Raw genomic sequence first — 20,149 nt, forward strand, 5'->3', positions numbered from 1 at the left:
GATTTTTACTTGTTTTGACTAATACATTACAATGAAATAATAAAAGTATAGCATATAAAAGTGCTCAAACCCTCCTCTCTTAAAACAGGGACGGTAATGGAATAATATCAACACATACTAACACAGATCAGTGCTTGCCTCTACTATACTATCTCTACTATTTCTATATACAGGATTGTACAGATGTAATAGACACCTGAGCACATAAAGAAATATGTAAAAAAAAAAATGTTATTGCTGAAAATGTTATTGAAGGAAAACATGACTGAACACCATGCTTTCCTGCTAGCTGCATCAGATCAGCTGACCATTCTCCTGCTACTGCTGTCTGCTTCAGACTACTTAAGTTGCTGCTTTTCCTTTTATAACCATAATTGGCCATTATCATTATTATATATACTTTCATTATTTTTACCATGTCTATGATTATATATATATATATATATATATATATATATATATATATATATATATATATAAGACAACCACAACCACCATTTGTGTTGGACACAGATAGAATTTGACTTCCTTTAACTTTAATGATGCCTTTAAACCATCCATGCATGAACAAACACATACACACTAGTGAGCAAACACATACAGCGGACAGTGAGAACATGTGCCCGGGCACTGGGCAGCCCCCGCTGCGACACCTGGGAAGCAAAGAGGGCATTTCATGCAACACAACCCCAAAGCATGGTAGATCCACCCTAATGATTCACATTTGGCAAAGTTCTTTTAATGACATGCAGCTTCTTTTTACTCCAGTATCAGTCCACAGCACTTGTTTCCATAAGGCTTGTTTAGATGTTCTGCAGCATACTTTAGATGTTACATTTTGTGGTAAAGTCACAGGTAAGGGTCAAGTAAGCAATGCTGCCCAGCTGCACCACCGTCACTGATCTTAACCTTCCTGAAGCTGTTTTAACAACTATAATAATTATCATTTACATTTAAGGCATTTAGCAGATGCTCTTATCCAGAATGACTTACAAAAGTGTTTCATTGTTTACTCATTGTTTACCCTTAGCTAGTTTGTACTACTAAATACAAAAGTCAGTATGGATACCATGATACTCAACAAACACTACACATTGCCTAAGTACTCTTGGAAGATGTGGATCTTCAATCAGCTTCAGCAGGTCGGTTCATTCCCCTGCTTTGGTACCAGGACAGAGAAAAGCCTGGACACTTGTCTTTTATGAATCTTAAAGGATGGCGGGTCAAGCCGAGCCATACTTGAAGCTCGAAGGATTCTTGGTACAGACTGGCTTTTGACCACTGCCATCAAGTACGGAGGGGCTGGTCCTTTCTTGGCTTTGTAGGCCAGCTTCAGGGTTTTGAATCTGATGCAGGCAGCAGCTACAGGAAGCCAGTGAAGAGAACACAGCAGAGGATTAGATGGCTGAACTCTTAAGTTCACTTAAGAACTTATCACGCTCAGAGTATCATGCTCAAATAAACCCTCTATTGTATTAGAAAAAGAGAGAGGGAGGAGAATTATATCTAAAATAGTAAACATATGTTAAACTATCCCTTCCTAGATTTCTCCTCTTTTCTCACTCTGTCTTTCAATCACACGTTCACATTCTTGCTGGGTTTTGTACCCTCTCTTTACCTCTCTCTCTCTCTCTCTCTCTCTCTCTTTTTACCTCTACCTCTCTTACTCTCTGAGAGGCACCCCTACATCACTGTACCACAGGAGGCCCAGGCTCGCAAATGCTGCAATTACACAGACCTCTTCTCCTCCCTCCTTCTTCACTTTCTCTCTTTCTCTCCATTCTCCACCATTCCCCAGCAATCAGCCATCATTACAGCACACTCCTAAAACCCCATCTCTGCCAAGGTCACACACATACACACATACATACAAACACACATGCTCTTCTGTATTTCTCCATTGCTTTTGTTCTCTTCTTGGCCTTCTTCACACACACACACACACACACACACACACACACACACACACACTCTTCACACCCATCCACTCAGGGCCACCTTCAAACGTTACTTTGCTGGCTTGTGTCAGCCCCTCTCTCTGTCCACTTTTCACCCCACTGGCCCCTTAGAAGAACAAGAGTAGCCCGTCACTAATGATTTCATCCTCAGATAACAGCGTCTACTGGCGATGCCTGTTAGGTTTAATGTGCCTGTTTATGTTGACGGCGGAATGAGGTGGTGCTGTAATTATGCGTCTAATCAAAAAAGCACTTTTTCAATTAGCCAGCCCGCAGCCTGAAGCCGTTGAATGAAATAGCACTAAAGGAACATGCTGCTAGATCCCAGGTGGTCTTCACGGGCTGCTGACCCAGTGGTCTGTGTGTAACGTCCCAGAGAACAGTGGTGCTAAAGGTGTGTGAAATTAAGCTTCCCCCCGCTGGAGAGAGGACCCCCACTGGTAATAGAACAAAGTGGAAGAGAGGGATGAATGTCGAAAGTGCAAATGCACAATGCTAATCATGTACAAGCCAGTTTCACATCAATTTATATAAAAGGATCTACCTGAAGAAAGATGTTTTACATGATTACACGTTAGGGGTGTGGTGATTCACAAAATTCATAACTTGAATTGATATATATATATTTTTAATAGAGCAAAAATGTAAAAATTCATGAAACATCTCAGAATTGGCAGTTTTACAGGAGAAGAAAAACATGGTCCTTACTGTAAAGTAAACCACTGTACTGAGATTCTATTTCCAGTCCAAGTTTGGATCATTGTTTTTACAATGGTACAAGATTGGGCATAACACTGACTATTTATTGTTGTTAATATTCTGCCAATCAAATGTTTATTCTGGTTAATTTCCAGAATGTATAGTATGTTTAGCATATAAATTAGAAACTTTAATGTAATTAAAAAAAGTTTAATGTACTATATGTACTTTATTACATTTTTAAATATTCACAAATGTTCGAAGTTGTTAATATGTAAGTTAAAAGTGCACAGTTTGAAGAACACAGGTTTGGTTGCTGACTTCTCTGTGATCTCCAGACACTGTATGGATTTGTTCAGTTCCACTAGCAGCTCACCTGATTTTCTTTAATGAAGGACTGATTAGATGCACTAAGTATTAGATGGTAACTGTAGATTCATGGCTTACTTGTTACCTAACCAAATTTTTGGATGTAGTTAAGCTAGCACTGTCCCACATACATCAGTTCACAATGTTTAATATATTTGTATGTATTATTATTACTAATGTTAGTGATTAGAGGAAGTAAAACCTTACTAAGTTGCTGCAAACTAAATTGCAGTTGTAGATGAAATACATATTTTTGTTCCCCCTCCAAACTCTTCTTTCTCTTCACTTCCTCTGATCTCCTTCTGCTTTCCATTCCTTCCCGCACGACCCCTCATTCTACTCCCCTCCCTCTTTCTTTTCATTCACTCCCCCTCCCTCTTCCCCTCCCTCTCTCATTAATGCAGGCCAGCAGACAGTCTTTCTTAAGAAGGCAGAAAATTGCCTTACGTAACGAGTGGCTCGCTGTATGAAAATACAAATGTGCACTGGTGACTGAAGCAGAAAATAAGACTATTGCACATCAACAGTGGCAGCGCATTTCATATGAATAATTATAAAGCATGGCATGGTGCTAGCGGGCGCAAGCTGGCCGCTGAAAGCAAAGCTACTTTTTATTTACTTAAAATGAGGGATTATTTTAAGGGGGAAAAAATAAGAGGAAGGTGCAGAGTCCTGCAGAATGTGTCTGGATAGGGATGAGCTGCGAGAAAAGTCATAGGAGTATGGTTTTGAAATGATATCAAAAAAGTTTCCAATTTTTGTGCTTGCTTTACTTTTCAAATCATGAAGACAGGGATAAAACGTGCACTGTTTCTACCAGTTGTGATCATAGTTGGTCTTAGTCTTGTGTTTAATCTGTGGGTGTACATGCACTGCAGTCTGGGGACTGACTTTGGGATAAGATGGGGAGTTGGGTATGAGGTGGGGTGATGATCATCCAACAACCTGACCTTACTAACACTCTTCTAGTAGAAATCTAGTAGAAAGCCTTCCCTGGATGGTAGAGACAGTTACTGCAACAAAAGCAGGATACACTTTTTAATAACCTTGATCTTAGAAGATATAATGAATGAGCAGGTGTCCCAATTCCTTTGTCCATATAGTGTATGTGGAGGTAAACTCATACGTCACATTTGCAAAGAACCCTCTCTGGTACCTTTATTTTTGAGAGTGCAGAGTGGCCAGAAGTCGAGGACACAACGTCTGTTCTTGGTTCGACCTGCAGGCCCTGGCTAAGTGCTCTGCTCTGTGGGATAGACTGAATCCTCTCATTCTTCCTTCTTTATCCCTCCTTCAGGGATAGGCCAAACCCTGGGCACTTTTTAATGTCCATTAGCAGTTACAAATTGTGTCCTTATGCAGAGTTTTTTTTTGCTCGCCATACAGCACTTGTGTCCCCTTTGGTACGCGTACGAGCATGCACATACACAGCGTCATAATGAAAGTCATAAATAATGGCACAAAGGGCTAACGAAACAATTTCCGAAACAGATGGACAATAACGTGTAGCACTTGTTAAATTCGCCATGACCCCTGTAGACTGGCGAGAGGAACAGGAGGAGGAGAGTGAGCAATGCTGTCTTCAAATGTCGTCAATTCATCACTCCACTTAGGGATGATGCAGTATAAGAGCGCAAGTACGTGAGTGTGTGTTCGGTTTGGTGGAGGGTACACAGGTCTGTGTGTACAAGAGTAAGGGCCTATGTTCTGTGTGCGTTTTTGTTTGTGAGAGTGTAGCATTGCACGTGTTCCTGTTGTGTGTATGTGTGCTATCGATTGGGCCTCTGACCACATCATAGCCACACAGCCAGGCTCAGTCGCCATTAATCTCGGCCGCTCGCCTCTTCAAATGGCAGCTGGCAGCCGCGGCCAAAAAACTCCGCCATTTCTCTTCATTAGTGGCGCTCAGTTTGGGACACAATGGCGAGGAGTAATCATTTACCATTATTCTGTTTATGAAGCTTAGACACAGCTGACCCTCGCCAGATTGAATAGAGCCCATCAAAAGATCACCAGCCATTGATTAGGCCAATATTAAAGTCATTCAAATGCTGGATTTGTATGTCAAAACAACCAGCAAGTGAAAAGGGATGGCATTCTGCGCAAATGTCGGAAGAGCCAAATTTGATATGATAAATTAGGACAGCTGTGGACACTGTATTTTGTAGCGTTCCTTCGATTAAAGCATGTCCTTTTTAGACTTTTTTTAATCATGTAATATGAGTTTACTATTGATCATTTTATGTCTACCTATGGCGTTATTGTGTTTATGGCTTCCTACCCATCCATTATTATTCTGGTGAATTGAGAAGGCAAATTTCCAGTAAATGTTAACAAAAGCTAGCAAAGATACCACACCAATCACTCTTAAAGTAAATAATCCAACTTCTACGCTCCTGCCATCATGGGAGAAGCTGTTTTTGTGCAGCTGTTGGTTTTTTTAGATTAAGGCATGTAGGTTGTAGACTTTAGAATCATATAACAAAGTTTACCACTAATCATTTTGTGTCTAAGTAATGTTAAAAAGTTGCTAAAGGGTTCTTGGCTTGGATATAGGCTTTTAGAGGAAAAAAATAATTGGTACAGAATATTTTCCATTATTTTGAGGTTCTAAAAACTTTAGTTCAGTGCTGTGTATCAGCTAAATTAGATGTGCAAACAATTCTTTTACTGGTTAAAGTGTTCTTCTGATTGGTGGAAAACCTTTTGTACACATTTTTTTGTTAAATAGTGACTAGTGAAGTATGTTATTAAAAAATGAGATTTCTCTATTAATCATTAGTTATTTCAGTATCTGCAGTATATGATGGGCTCCTACTACTGCACAGTGTCAGTTCGGATACCATGATTCACAGTGCCACATTATTGCCATATGATTCTTTGAAGAACTGTCCTTATGAAATTAATCTTAATCTTAAATTGTCATGGCAAAGACTCCTTTTTTGGATTTTTATTTTAAGAGTGTATGGTCTTATTGTTCTGGTTTCCTACTCATCCATTATGTTTCCAGGGAATTACTATTAATACAGACAAAATAAAGTTAAAAAAAGGTTCAAATGCCATCAAAGGTAGAGCACAAATGTTTCACCTTCTGCTTCACAGCAGCCATGGCAGATTAGCATGCTAAAACAAGTGCTAATTCTCTTCATTCTTCTCATTGTGTTCATCCAACCACCATGACATTTTTCACCGGTTTATATTATTCAGACTTTGTGACGGCATGGGAATAATTGCACACGTTGCGTCTCGTCGGTCAGCAGTTTCCTCAGCAAACCATTGCTCAGAGAAGCTCTCTTTTAGTCCTATATTTCATACATCATGTGAAAGTATCGCTGTGTATTTGGAGTGATTTTTCAACAGAATAAAGCTTAATCCGTGGAATTTAATTCTTAATGCTTCTTTAGAGCCTGGTGCACTGGGCCATGAACCGTGCTGGCTGGGGTTGGGAGGGAAAAAAAGAGCATGAAAGACTGATGAGTTAAAACCCCTGATTCAGAGAGCAGTGATGAAGAGATGGATCGAAAAGAGCAGATTTTCTCTAACGGCAGATGCTGCTGTTAATTACTGCTGGAGCTAATGAGTCGCATGATTGACGGTTAGCTCCGGACACTCCATCATAACTTTATAGGTGTGTTCATCGTTTTATTCCACTCCTTGTCTCTCTTTCATTTGCATTCTGGCTCGTTAAAAGAGACCCCTTTTGACCCCCTTTTTTCTTAACGTTTTGGCTTTTTATAGGACAAATTAGATGGACCTAAGCAGCACTTATGAATGTCATGTGACGCTCACTTTCAAGCACTTTCTGCTAGAGATCACCATGCATTATGGGAGGGTTGACCCCACACGTTCTCCTTTTAGTCCCTGCTTTTTTTTTTATTTGCCCACCCCCACTCCCTTCCTCCCTACAGTTCCAGTTGTTGTCTCTCTCACCTGGATATCCCTGGAGAAGTCCACATGCATTCTTCCTTTTTTCCCTTTTAATATTTATTTATTTGTCGACAGGCAAGCCACAGTGGCGGAACAAAGGAGGCAGTAGCCATGGTGAAAAGAGTCTGACCGAGCGGCTCTGGGGTCTGGCTGGGGAACGGAGGTGTTTGGGATGGCCTAATGGCATTTTGATGTAGCCGGGCAAAGGGGAGGCCCAAGCCAGGGGAAAGAGGGAGAGCGCAAAGGAGAGGGAGAGGTAGTGGGAGGTCTACAGAGGGTACCGTAGAGATGGTGAGCGTGTTCACTCGTGTCACAGCTGATTACGTCCACTCTGTAGTGAGAAAGGATGGAAGGAAAACAGGGACAGGGAAAGAGTGGAGGAAGGAGAAAGAGAGAGAGAGAAAGAGAGAGAGAGAGAGAGAGAGAGAGAGAGAGAGAGAGAGAGAGAGAGTGAGCTGCACAAAAGTTACTAAAAGATTTCTCACTTGCGAAGTAATAATTACAAAGTTACAAAGCTAATCAAAAACATGGCTCGCTGGTTAAAATTGAAAAAAAGGTCAGGTTTCCTTGGAGGAATACCACAGAACAACAAGCACTGATTCCCTAAAAAACGTAAAGGGGTGGTTACAAGAAGGGGGGTGGGGGTGGATATAGCAAAAATATTGTGATACTTGATACTGTCATCCTTCACTATGAAAGCAGCATAATGGAACATTATGGTTTTATTTGCTCCTTGGTTCCCCCTACAGTTGGGAAAAAGTAAGCCTCCCCCTCAAGGACAGCCATACACATGCATTTGTCAACAAGCGAAGAACAGAGATTGTACTCAAATATGTTTTTACAAACAGTTTACACAGTTCTTATTAAAGGTCTTGTGCAACTCCACCAAAGTTACACAGTTCAGTAGCTGTACGTGCCAGGCCTGGAGTGGCTGTTCTCCCTATTACAGTCAGTGGAGCATCAAAATGATCGTTAAGCTGCTACTTTAAGGATAAATGGCTACATAATGTTGCTGTAAGTACTGGTGATGTCCACACCCAGAAAAATGTATTGTGACATAATTCATCCTAATGATTTACAAAGGAAGGAGAAGATGAGATGAGACTAGGTGTGTTATTTTATTTTTCTTATTTTGCTAACATTTTTGCTTACATTCATTATCTGGTCGCTGAAACTATCCTTTCCACTGGCAAGATGAAAAGTTAAAGATCAGCTACAAGTCTGAAGCTATGGAATCGCAATTATCAGCTATGACTTGAAGGGACATTTATGTGCAACCTTTAGGTCTAGAACTCAGTGGGAGAGCTGCACTGGCCAGGGTTGTCTTTTCTCCTTCCTGTGCAGGCCTTCAGTATCACAGATGTCATGGTGCCAGGAGTATCATTCGTTCATTCGCTTTGCATTCAATCACCCGACCCCGAACTCGTCTGAAATAGATCTTTTCGAGTAACATGACTAGTGCAGTCATCATTTCCGTGTTATTTTTATCTTAAAAGAGACCGGACAAATTGGTGCGGATGGCGGGCGACAACAGTATTAGCAGGCGTCACCTTAAGGGCTGTCCAATTGGATTGTGTCGGCGAGTGAAAGCGATACAGTTTGAATGTGCTGTCTGAACGGAACTGGCAGAAAATGCATTCGGACTTGTGGGCCGCTTTGCTTTGATGTCCAGGGGTCTCTCTTTCTTCTGCCGCACTAACAGTGAGCCATTTTTCCTTCGTTCAGGAGATTACATGGGTTGTTGCTCCATCTGACCGTGCTGGTCAAATGACCATTGCAGGCCTCACAGAGCTTAATAGAGTTTAAAGTTTACTCACCTGCTTTGCCAAAGGGTGTGAAATGTGTGTGTGTGGTGTGAGGGCATGAGTGTGTTTTTTTCTTTACACGGTGGACAGAAATGTGGAAAGTAATGCTGTCTACCTTGAGTCAAAGTGAAGTCAACTGTGTAAATTGCTACCACAGGCAGAATTTTTTGTTTTGCATTTGAAATTGGTGGATGGAGGTTTCAGCATTTTCTTTTCAGTGGGCAAAAGTACAGATATGACCCTTTTTTATGTCATATTTTTAGGCTTAATATGTGTCTATGTTTTGCACCTGACAAATGCCTCACTCTATATTTGTTTCCCACACTAGCCAAGAGATGTTTTGAGCTATTACTTCTGCTATACCATTCAAAAGAATTACAGCAAATTAATCATATCATATCGTTGTCATGCAAAAACCTTGAATCTCCAAAATGGCAACTTTACATAAGGAAGGAAGGAACTTTTTTTAATGGATGTCAATGTTAAAAGAAGTAATTTGGGAGCTTTTATTTTGGTCAATTCAACATGAGATTGTGCCACAATGTGCAAAAAACATTTTCCAGATTCAGATTATGTCCAAAAGTGAAAAATGGAGGCACTAGGTTTTTGCATCACAGCAACAATGTTATAGGTTATACTGAAGAAATTGAACATTTGATTTGTATTCTGTATTGAAAGGTTCACATTCACACTTGTCATCAAATTACATTAGAGGCACTAAATCACTTATTTAAAGGCAAGCGCTGCAGTCATGTTCGCCTTGCATCCCTTTCTCCCTCTCTCACTTCCTTTGGCTAATTTTATTACACTGTAAAAAGTGAACAACCAAAATATTACTTCATGAAGTAATAAGGGATTAAACTCAATTTGTTCAACGCATATGAGTACTTTAAATAAAACCATTGAAAGTATTTATCTATATAGTACTGAAAAAAGGACTCTTTGATAGTGGAGCACCTTTTTGGCACTATGGTTACATGTCTACAAAACAGTTTACTTGGCCACCAATGCATAGAACAATTTAAAAGACCCTCAAAGACCCCTTGAGGAATCCCTTAAAAAAATTTTATGTTATAATTACATACATTTATTAAGTAATTAAGCTATTGGTCTAAAATTGCTGAAGTAGATATTGGAGGAAAAAAGAAATAATACGTGATTCTGAATCAAATCTAGCCTGACTTATCACAGAATTGATTGTAGCTCAACATAGCATAAACGTGTGATAACAGTAGCTAAACATTAAAATAACATATTGAGTTCCAAGCTACTCGCAGTTGCTATTATGTTGACTGTGTGAAATTACTTCAAACTTTTAGATGATCATCTAATGTGAAAAGATTTGTTTAGAGATAACTCCTTTTAAAGCTTAATAGAAACAAGGACACACAGTGTCACTGAGGTAAAGCGCCACTCTTAGTAGGCACCAAAAGCCACTTGAGTGCTAACAGCCTACTAAATATATGTTGGTGAGTTATGAGCCAGATCTATGTGGTTCTTTGCATAGTGAAAAAGGTTTCAGTATAAATATCAGTATCAGAAAAAATGCTCTCTAAGTAGCTCTAAGATAGGAAACACCAGTGCCAGTAGTGGCAATCATTGCATGGACAAATGTTGCATTGCAAAAGGGAAATGTTGCATTGCATAACTGAATACAATTAACTTTTTTTTACAGTGTGGGAAGCTTTGAGAAACCATCACTGGCCACACTGTAGTGGACTTAGCCAGTAGGCTAAGTGTTACATTCTTCCAGGCATCCAAATAAATGTAAATGGTAAAATCCAAGTAAATGGTAAAATTAAGTGATTAGTCTTTTCCTGCAAGCATGCTGAGGCATTCAACAATTTACAGATAATGTAGTAATAATAGACTGTAGAAACTATTATCACTACTACTACTACTACTATCACTATTACTAATGTAGTAATCACCTTACAAGCGCGATAAACAACACAATCAAGTAATGGAACAAAAAATAACTATCACTGTACTGCCAGTGATTATGACCGTATGCAAGCTAAGCTGTTTTTAGACATACACTATATGTCCAAATTTTGTGAACATCCCTTCTAATGAATGCCTTTTGGCTACTTTAAGCTGCACCCATTGCTGACACAGATGTGCAAATGCACACCACACATCTTGAGGTGAATAGGACTCTCTAGAACACATAAATATGAAGCTGTTGGCACCATGTCTAATGCCAGGCATGGGCTAGAGGGATTCAAAGCCCCTAGAATTGAGCTGTGGAACTATATTACTTTTAAGATGAGTTGGGCAGCTGTGGATGAGGTGGGGTGGTGATCATCCAACATCCTAAGCTCACTAATGTGTTTGTCACTGAATGCAATCAAAACGTATATTTACAAAAATGCTTTATCAAGGTTGTTCAAGGGTTGTTGTTCTTGGCCTTCACTCTAAAGAACCCATTGCTGTACCTATTTTTAAGAGTGTGTATGTGCCATATAGGCCAGCATCCTACATGAACAACACCTTGGCTGACTGTAAAAGCAAGTCTCATATTCATTAGCTCACACAACTTTTCATCTGTCACATTCCCTCCCCCCGGAGAACCCAGGTTTTCATCCTCTTCCCCTCTCCCGCGGAGTGTTGGTGCTTAGATGGGGGTGAGAGGATTATCTGTAAATTCAATCCGCAGTTGATATTGCCAACCTTGTCCATCTCTCAGCCTCCCTCAAGATAAGACACTCTACATAGACACTTCCGCTCCAGTGACAAAGTTGCCCTCTTTCTTCATTTCTCTCACTGCACTTCTGTACTAGTTTCCTGAAATGATTGTAGTTCGGTTTTTAAACTGTTTTCTCATTAGAATAAATTTACCTTTACTTATATCTACCTACTTACATGTGCTAATTAACTAATGCATTGAAGTCACATTATTACTGTTTTGCAGTTCAGTACAATTACACATTTAATTACACAGTTTACATTGTTTATCTACATATTTCAGTCTGCATTTGTTGTTTCAAAGGCAAGAAATTACAAAAATATGTCAAAGGTTGTGTCTTTCTTTCCAAAAAACAAGACAGTATGTACAGCATTACCATTTCATCAAATTGAGGTCATCTATAATCTTCTGCGTATGCACACAAAAGATTAGAATCCTAACAAACCCCAACAGTTCAGCTAGTTTCAATTATCTGTGAGTTAATAAGTGTGATTACTCCACGCTTTTGTTTTTGCAGATTACTGTGACTTCCAGGCTTTTAAATCTCTTAAGAATTCCTGCTTTAATAGCAACTGATTCAAAGCAGGTGAACCTCCCCAAGCCTCTTAATGCATTTAGCTTGTCACAATGGCCAAATAGTGAAGTATTGAAGGGCGGAAATCATCGCTCTTAACATTTAGGTCTCTGATATTATCAACCGGCACTTGACTTTTGCCGAAGGACAAAGGAACAGCGGACAAAGAAAGGCAAACGCTATGATTAGGAGTAAAAAAAAAGAGAAAGAATGGCTTTCAGTCCTGAGGACGTAGTATCAATCTCAGCCAATTTTAGGCCACCAACATGAAATATGATTTCATAAGACAAATGCGGTGTCATTCTTAATGTGCTTAACCTTTAGTGTCAATGAAAAAGTATTGATCGTTCCGTGGCATTTTTTCATCATTTGATTTCAGAAAGCCTGGTAATACATCGGTGGTGGTGTGATATGGTAAAAGATGAATGGCGACTGAATGGTCTCAGTTTAACAAAGGTGGATTCTTTCCATCGTTCTCAGGAGAGAAAAGAGGGGGGAGGAAGAAGTCTGTATCTCATATTAGTTTCATTAAAACTTGGAATCCCTGTCATTTCAGTTAGCAGTATATTTTAAAACCTCTTCTTTTAAAAAGGTCTCTGCTAGTACGTCTGTATTAAAACCACATACACAAAAAGACCATTATCACTGTTTCAATTATATTATTAATTGAGTAATCTGCCAAGTTTTGGGGAGTTTCGTGGAATAATGAATGATAATGAATTAACTGAAGGATAATAAACCATAAAACATGTTTATCAATATATGAATTATAAAAGCTTATATTTGGAAAAGATAAATCAGGAAGTCTTTGGGAAACTAAAAACACACTGGTTCAAAATGTTTTTTTTGTTTTTTTTTAAATAGACTTCAATGAATATATAAATATATAGTTTATTTAAGTTTTATTTTTATAGTATATCTATTAATTCAGATTGGCTTAGAAAAAAGGTTCTACACAGTACTGAAAGATTCCTTGGCTTGCGATGTGCATTATAATAGTGCATAATAGGCTCTCCTATTGCTCTCTATATAAAAAAATTAATACGCACTTAGAATTAAAAGGCCTCAGATAAACACAGAAGTATGTACATAATGTATTATGATTATCTCTCTCTCTCTGTGCACACAACTTGTAAATATGGTTCAGATTTGAAAAGATTCTACATTATTTAGCCATAACTGTCTAATATTGTGTTGGTATCCCCCAAGCCACAAAAAAAAATTCTGATCCTTCAGGGAATGAACTCCACAAGCCATAACCCATGACCCTGTTGTTCTTCGGTTGTCTACTTTTGGTAGGTGCTGACCACTGCATTCTGGGAACACCCCACAGGAGCTGCCTGATGTTCTGGAGACACTCTGACCCAGTCGTCTAGCCATCACAAATTGGTTCTTGTCAAAGAGGCTCCTCAGATCCTCACATTTACATTACATTTACATTTACATTTATGGCATTTAGCAGACGCTCTTATCCAGAGCGACTTACAAAGTGCTTTGCTATTACCCACGAAAAACCTTAGCTAGTTAGAATAGACCAATAAGTGAAAGGATACCTCCAAGCTTAGACATTACTAAACACAAGACAGTAAGGTGACCATAGTACTCTAATCGTCCAAGTACTCTCGGAAGAGGTGGGTCTTCAGTCTGCGTTTGAAGACAGCGAGCGACTCGGCCGTTCGGACACCCAGGGGAAGCTCGCTCCACCACTTTGGTGCCAGGACAGAAAAAAGCCTGGACGCTTGTCTTCCGCAGATTTTGAGGGATGGCGGGTCGAGCCGAGCCGTACTTAAAGCTCGAAGGGCTCTAGGTGCAGATCGGTTGTTGACATCACGCTTGTCCATTTTACCTACTTTTACCTACCTGACTGTTCACTTACTGTCCGATATATCAAACACCTTGACAGATGTCCATGTAATGCGATAATCTTCAATTATCTCAATTCTGTAACAAGAATTCTTCACATCCTTAACATCATGATCATCATGTTACAATGGCACCTGTTAGGGTATATTAAGCAGCAAGTAAACGGCAGTGTTTAAAGTTGATGAGTAGGTGTCTGAGCAACTCTGAGGTCCCAATGTGGTGGCTAGAAGGCAGACCTTGTAGGGTGTTCATGTTTTGCAGTGGTCAGTACCTACCAAAAGTGCTACACAGTAACTTTGCAAGTGTTAAATCAACACTGTAAGTGTTAAAAAAAATGACTGTGTACAAGGAAGGACAACTGGTGAACCAGTGACAGGGTCATGGACTCCCATGGCTCACTGATACAATCCTTGGAGGCCCCACCTCACAACTTACAACATCTTGGTGGCAGATACCACAGGACACCTTCAGAGATCTTGTGGAGTCCATGCCTTGACAGGTCAGAGCTGTTTAGGTGTCAAAAAGGGACCTACTCAATATAAGACATAGTCCCTTTCTTGCAATCTCTTTTTTTTAGGTCTTTCCTTTTCTCTGCACACTGTTTCTGTTGTTCTCTCATTGTGGGCAGTAATTGGAGACTCTGTGAGCAGTCTTGATCTATTTAAGCAACCTAATAAAGCCCTGCATCGCAGCCAGGCTACTAAATAAGCACGGCTTTCTCACAGCTTGATAGCAGGGTAGCTCAATTTATCAGCTTGCTCTGCACAATGTTCGGTAAATGTGTGTGTCTAAGTGTATGGGCACGCACGTGGGTGGGTGTGTTTGTGTAATATAAGTATCACTGGGAATGAAACTACTCAATTCTTTGCGTCTCTTCAGTAAAAAAAGATCTCATACTAAATGTTAGGGATATTATGTTTTTTCAACACAAACATGATGATGTTTTGAACCCTGGCAATTATCTGTGATCTTTGTTTGCCGATACCAGCAAAAATGTGGGTCACTCAACGGATGTCTTACAGTTAAGATATCCAGCATTTGCAAGGATGCTCTCTTTTAGGTAGTTTAAAAAGTATGGGTCAAAGTGAGCCATGGCATGATACCTGCAGCCTCACACTAAATGTAGTTAATATTTCATGGATGGCATGCCCTGAAGATATTTGGGGCAGGAAATGTCAGTTTTATTTTTGGAGCTAGCAGTACTTAATAGCATCATTTTAAGGCCAGTATTTATTACGTTAATTGCCAAAACTGCAGCCTAATTTTAAATAGTGCATGTCAGATACCTTCTAATAGCAGTGATGTACCCTGTTAGAGATAAACCAGACACCTGTAGTCTGTTCATAAATGCAGCACTGGACCTTGACTTGGGTTTGGTTACTGAGGAGTTTGTATTATATGTGTGTGTGTGTGTGATGTCATTCTATAAGTGCTTGACTGTAACTCTACGTCCTTTTCTCTCTTTAGCTCAACCCTTTAGCCAGCCAGGCAGCGGTTGCCGCAGCAGCAGCGATGGGCTCCATTGCTGGCTCACAGGTTTTTGGCAACACTTTGCCCAGCTTGCAGGGGGTTACAGGCCAGCTGGTCACCAATGCACAGGGACAGGTCAGTAACACGTTTCTTTGTATGAATGTCTTGGTGGTTTTATTTTCCTGTATTTGCGTTATTTCTGCACTTGTAGCTAATTGCTCACCTTAACCTCACCTTAACTTTAATAAACTAAAGATGCATTTTAATTATTCATAACAAATAACAAAGCATTTGAAGTACTCGAATGTCCATTAACTTGATGCCATTAGACGACACTAAGAGCTAAATACATGACCACACACCTTGAATGGGTCAGGTGAATTGCTGGGATTAGTGGGTCTTTCTTGTAGCATTATTGTTTTTATATATTCAGTGGTTTTATGTAGAACAGTGACAACTTACAGAACCATTTGATAGCTTCTTTATCTGTTTAGATGATTCTTTAATTTTTTTTAAAGACACAAAACTGGTTCATGTGAACCATACAACCTTAAAATTAGTGCTATAAGTATCAAAAAGGATTCCACTATTGTCAAAGAACCCTTTTAAGGACTATGCAAAACCTTTCATGCTTACAGTGTATATTCAATTCTGTTCATTCAGACTGAATGGCATTCCCTAGTTAGTGTTTGACAGATTACAAGTGTATGTTGACAGAGAGCACATAGATTTTCCAAATGAATTTGTTGAATACATCTGAATTACTGCACTGAGTACAGTAGACTGAACTGATGACAATGTGAGAAATTGTATGTGACTGATTTATTCTATAAACATCTACTTCAACATTTTAATGGTGTTAATGAGATCAGTTATCCTGACGTGAAGCGGTTATCCCGTTCTGAGTGGGCTGATTGTTGTGACTGCTCAACGTCCCAGATTTTGCTCGTTCTTTAAGCGGAGCATCTTGTTTTCGTTTGGTCGGCAGTGGGACGCGTGGGGACTAAAAAGCTGACCTTGTCATATTTACGGGGGCCGACTGCAGAATTGTTCCATCAGTAGCCAGAGGCTTGAACGATGGCGCTTGTCAAAGCAGAGCCCTATCTAATGAATCATCTTATCGCAGGTGCACACTGCTCTCATATTAAAGGGAAAGACTGTGTGGTCAATGTGCCCTTTCATGCCACAGCTAGCGTTATTTACCTTAACCCCTATCCCATCCCTCTCCTTAAGCTAACTCTTTATGATCTCCTGATACGACAGAGGGTGTTGTTTAGAGGAACAGCATGGAGCAAACTTGATTTTCAAAGCTTCTCTTTAAAAAGGCGCATGCAGTGCAGCTTGAAGCTTGACTAAAAATCTTAACATGGTTAAGAAAGAATGAAAACTGCTAACTTTCAATTAGCCTAATTTCCTTTTAGCTGCATTAAGCAGTTAGAAGCTGTTAAGGGTGATTCTTTGGATAACTGTAGACACTCTGATCAAGCAGGTTTTTTGTACACAGAAATATTTAGTGTATTAGAAAACTGTATGAATTATTCAGTTATATACTGTATAGCAGACTGACATTAGAAGGTGATGTACCCCTGGGAAAGATACCCCTCTTTCTCACTTGTTGGCGCACATTTCCATTTCCTAAATGGAACTTTTCTGAGGTCTACTGGGAAATGAATGGTGATTATAGTGCATTCATATTACAAGCAAATATTTTACAGGCTATATAATCTATTTGATGGCATTTGGCTGACACTCTTATCCAGAGTAACTTACATTTTAATCATGTTACACAGGCAGAAGGATGCAGCTTTAGGAATCTTGCCCAAGGACTACTGGGGTGTGGTGCGCTTGTCAAACAAGGGAATTGAACCCTAGTCTGCTACAAAGAAGTCAGTGTGGTAACTGCTACTGGAGTTTGATGTAGTATGCAAACCTTGTTAAAGTTTCAAAATATACAGTTGACTCCCAAGTCTATACAGTCCATATGTGGAAAATAAGCTGCAAAACATGACCCATTTTCAATTATTTTTTGATGGCCCTGTCCATTCTCACCGTTATAAACAGTGTTTCAGTCTAAACTGTTGTTTAATTTGGGAATAGCCAAAGCAAACAATGAATAAATAGGTTGTTTGCACTCTAAGGGAGAGTGTTACAATGGTTATGTAAACGTGTATTAGGTTGTAAACCCTTCGGAATAGAGACAAAAACATGCTCATCATCATTATGATCCTGCTTAGAGGTGGGCAATATGACAAAATTATGATACATTTTGTAATCGTGATACATAGTATGCTTTTCTGAGTGTATCATCGAGATCGTCTGTGCTTAGGACTAACCAACTTTAACACTGACCAACTGCACATTTCAGTACACAGAGTATAATTAAGGCTGGTTAATTAGATGACGTGCAGCAGATTCAGAAAATAAAGACTCAAAAGTAGTTTTTAAGAATCTACTGCTACTGATGCATTTCTGTTTGCATGTCAAAATATTGCAATAAATATCATGTATCATGTACTAAACAATTTTCTTTAAATAGTATGATATGACATTTTTACCATATTGCCCACTCCTAGCAGTAAAAGCAAAACAAACATGGGAATTTATTTGCCATTTCTGTTCTACAGAGACATCCTCCCCAATAGGCCCTGCATTTAGCCTGTGTATTTGTCCTGATGATGTCAGCACATCTTGTGTTAGAGGTGTATACCATATTATATGATTATAATATGCATTTTAGGGAATAATTCAGTCCATGATGAAATCTCGAATTTCCCTCTCACTCAGTTTGGTTTGATTTGATCATTTTGGTAAAATCTGGAATTGTTCATTTAAAACTCTTGTGTAAAGATGCAATATTGGACTTTTTTGTATGTTTATAACTAGCTGAAGAGTTTTATTGTGGTCTTAAACCGAGCACACACTGTATTGCATTTCTTTGTCTTCCAAATGACAAAGTCGATGTAGATGAATCGATGCATTGTCACGGCTGTAGTGTGTGTGTGCATGTGTGTGTGTATGTACAGTATATGTATGTGCATGTGCACAGCCAGTGTCTTGATACTAAACATCGCTAATGAGGCCCTTGTGTGTGTGTACTCTCCTGCTTGGAGTCGGGTGGTGCCTGCAGGGGCCTGGCTGGACGTATCGGCGTGACGCTGCCTTTGATGGGCCGCGCTGTGCGTTTGTGCTGTCATGGCGGCTGACACCGGCTGACACAATCAGGTCACAGAGATGGTCAAAGCCCAGGGCTACAGCCTCTGCCTCTCGACCTTATTACTGCAGCCCATTATTCAGTCTCAGCTCACTAAAACACTCACTAGCCTTTGAGCCCACGCCACCACTAGCACCCCCCTTTCTGCTTTTAGCATTAAAGATACTAATACATGCCCTGAACGTGGCCAGCAGTCGGCCAGATGATGCCTTAGATGCAGTGCAGAAAAGAAGATGGGGGAAAAAAGATAAGGCACGGCATGAAATTTCAGATCAGAGGTAGAGGCCGAGCTGCTTGTTTGGTCTTTGTGCTTTTTATGCTAAAGTACAGAAAGGAGTGGTGTAAGGACTAAAATATGTCTTAAGCCTAAGCATTTCTCTTCCAGGCTAAAGCAGCTAGTACGCTTGCTTCTTATACAAATGTCTGTTTATATGCGAGGAGAAGTGAGTGTTTATATTGTTTTGTAAAATAGATCTAGTTCCAGTTTTAAATAATGTTGTTGTCTGAGCCACATTAGAAGCTACTGTACTCAACATACTCAGTGTATATACACATATATTTTAGTTTCTAATAATTTCTAATTATTAATTTGAATACTTTTTTTACTGAATATTTCACTTAAACTGCACAGCTGACTCAGTTACTGGACTTCATCATCATTATCAATATAAGAGAAATCCTTAAATCCAACATCAGTGCAGTTTCTTTTTTGTGTGTGCTGTTTTTAAGCTTGGATGGGTCAGTTATTATCCAGCTGCCATTGGCAACAAACCAAACTCAGTTATAATGAGTTGATTTAATAAAAGATCTGGAACATGGCCACAACATGGGGGCAGTGGTGGCTCAGCGGTTAGAGCGCCGGGATATCGATAACAGGGTTGTGGGTTCGATTCCCGGGCTCGGCAAGCTGCCACTGTTGGGCCCTTGAGCAAGGCCCTTTACCCTCTCTGCTCCCCGGGCGCTGGAGTTGGCTGCCCACCGCTCTGGGTGTGTGTGTGTACTCACTGCCCCTAACACGTGTGTGTGTGTGAGTGTGTGTTCACTACCAGATGGGTTAAATGCGGAGGACACATTTCGCTGTACAGTCCACACTGTACAGTGACGAATACGTGCACCTTTATCCTTTATCCAAATATCTCAAAATAACTCAAGAGTAATGCATGGGATATGTCCACTTAGACTTATTTATTTGGGAAAAAAACATACTGTGATCACAGTGGACTGTTGACACAATACATTCCTTGGTGCAGAAGCTATACTTCAGTTCAGACTAGGCTAGTAACTATGTCAAGGAAATGGCCCATGAAATTCTGAAAATTTAAACATCTACAATTTTAGATTTCCAAATGAAAGAAGTCTTTGTTTTACTAGCTAAACATTTAGTCACTTCCGTATTTGGTGGTACATGCTAATTTTTTTTAAATATTATTTATTAGCAGTTGGTGTAGCATAGTGAGTTTAAACACCACCGTCCCTGTGGTAGACCAGAGTTTGATACTTTTGCTGGGCATACAAGCCATGCAAACCCCATATGGGTCCTCGTGCAAAACTCCAAACTCATTGCCATACATTCCCTTACGGGTG

The 20,149-nt window shown here is 39.7% G+C and overlaps 1 protein-coding gene across 1 annotated transcript in view; it reads left to right on the forward strand.

The window, feature by feature from the left end:
• Positions 1-20,149, forward strand: part of pou6f2 (POU class 6 homeobox 2) — a 127,700-nt gene that overhangs the window by 86,671 nt on the left and 20,880 nt on the right. The window contains 1 exon segment of the mRNA XM_072690998.1: positions 15,352-15,489. Within this exon segment, the coding sequence (XP_072547099.1) occupies positions 15,352-15,489 (138 nt within the window).

The sequence above is a fragment of the Salminus brasiliensis genome, chromosome 1 (assembly GCF_030463535.1).
Source record: "Salminus brasiliensis chromosome 1, fSalBra1.hap2, whole genome shotgun sequence".
Lineage (NCBI taxonomy): Eukaryota > Metazoa > Chordata > Actinopteri > Characiformes > Bryconidae > Salminus > Salminus brasiliensis.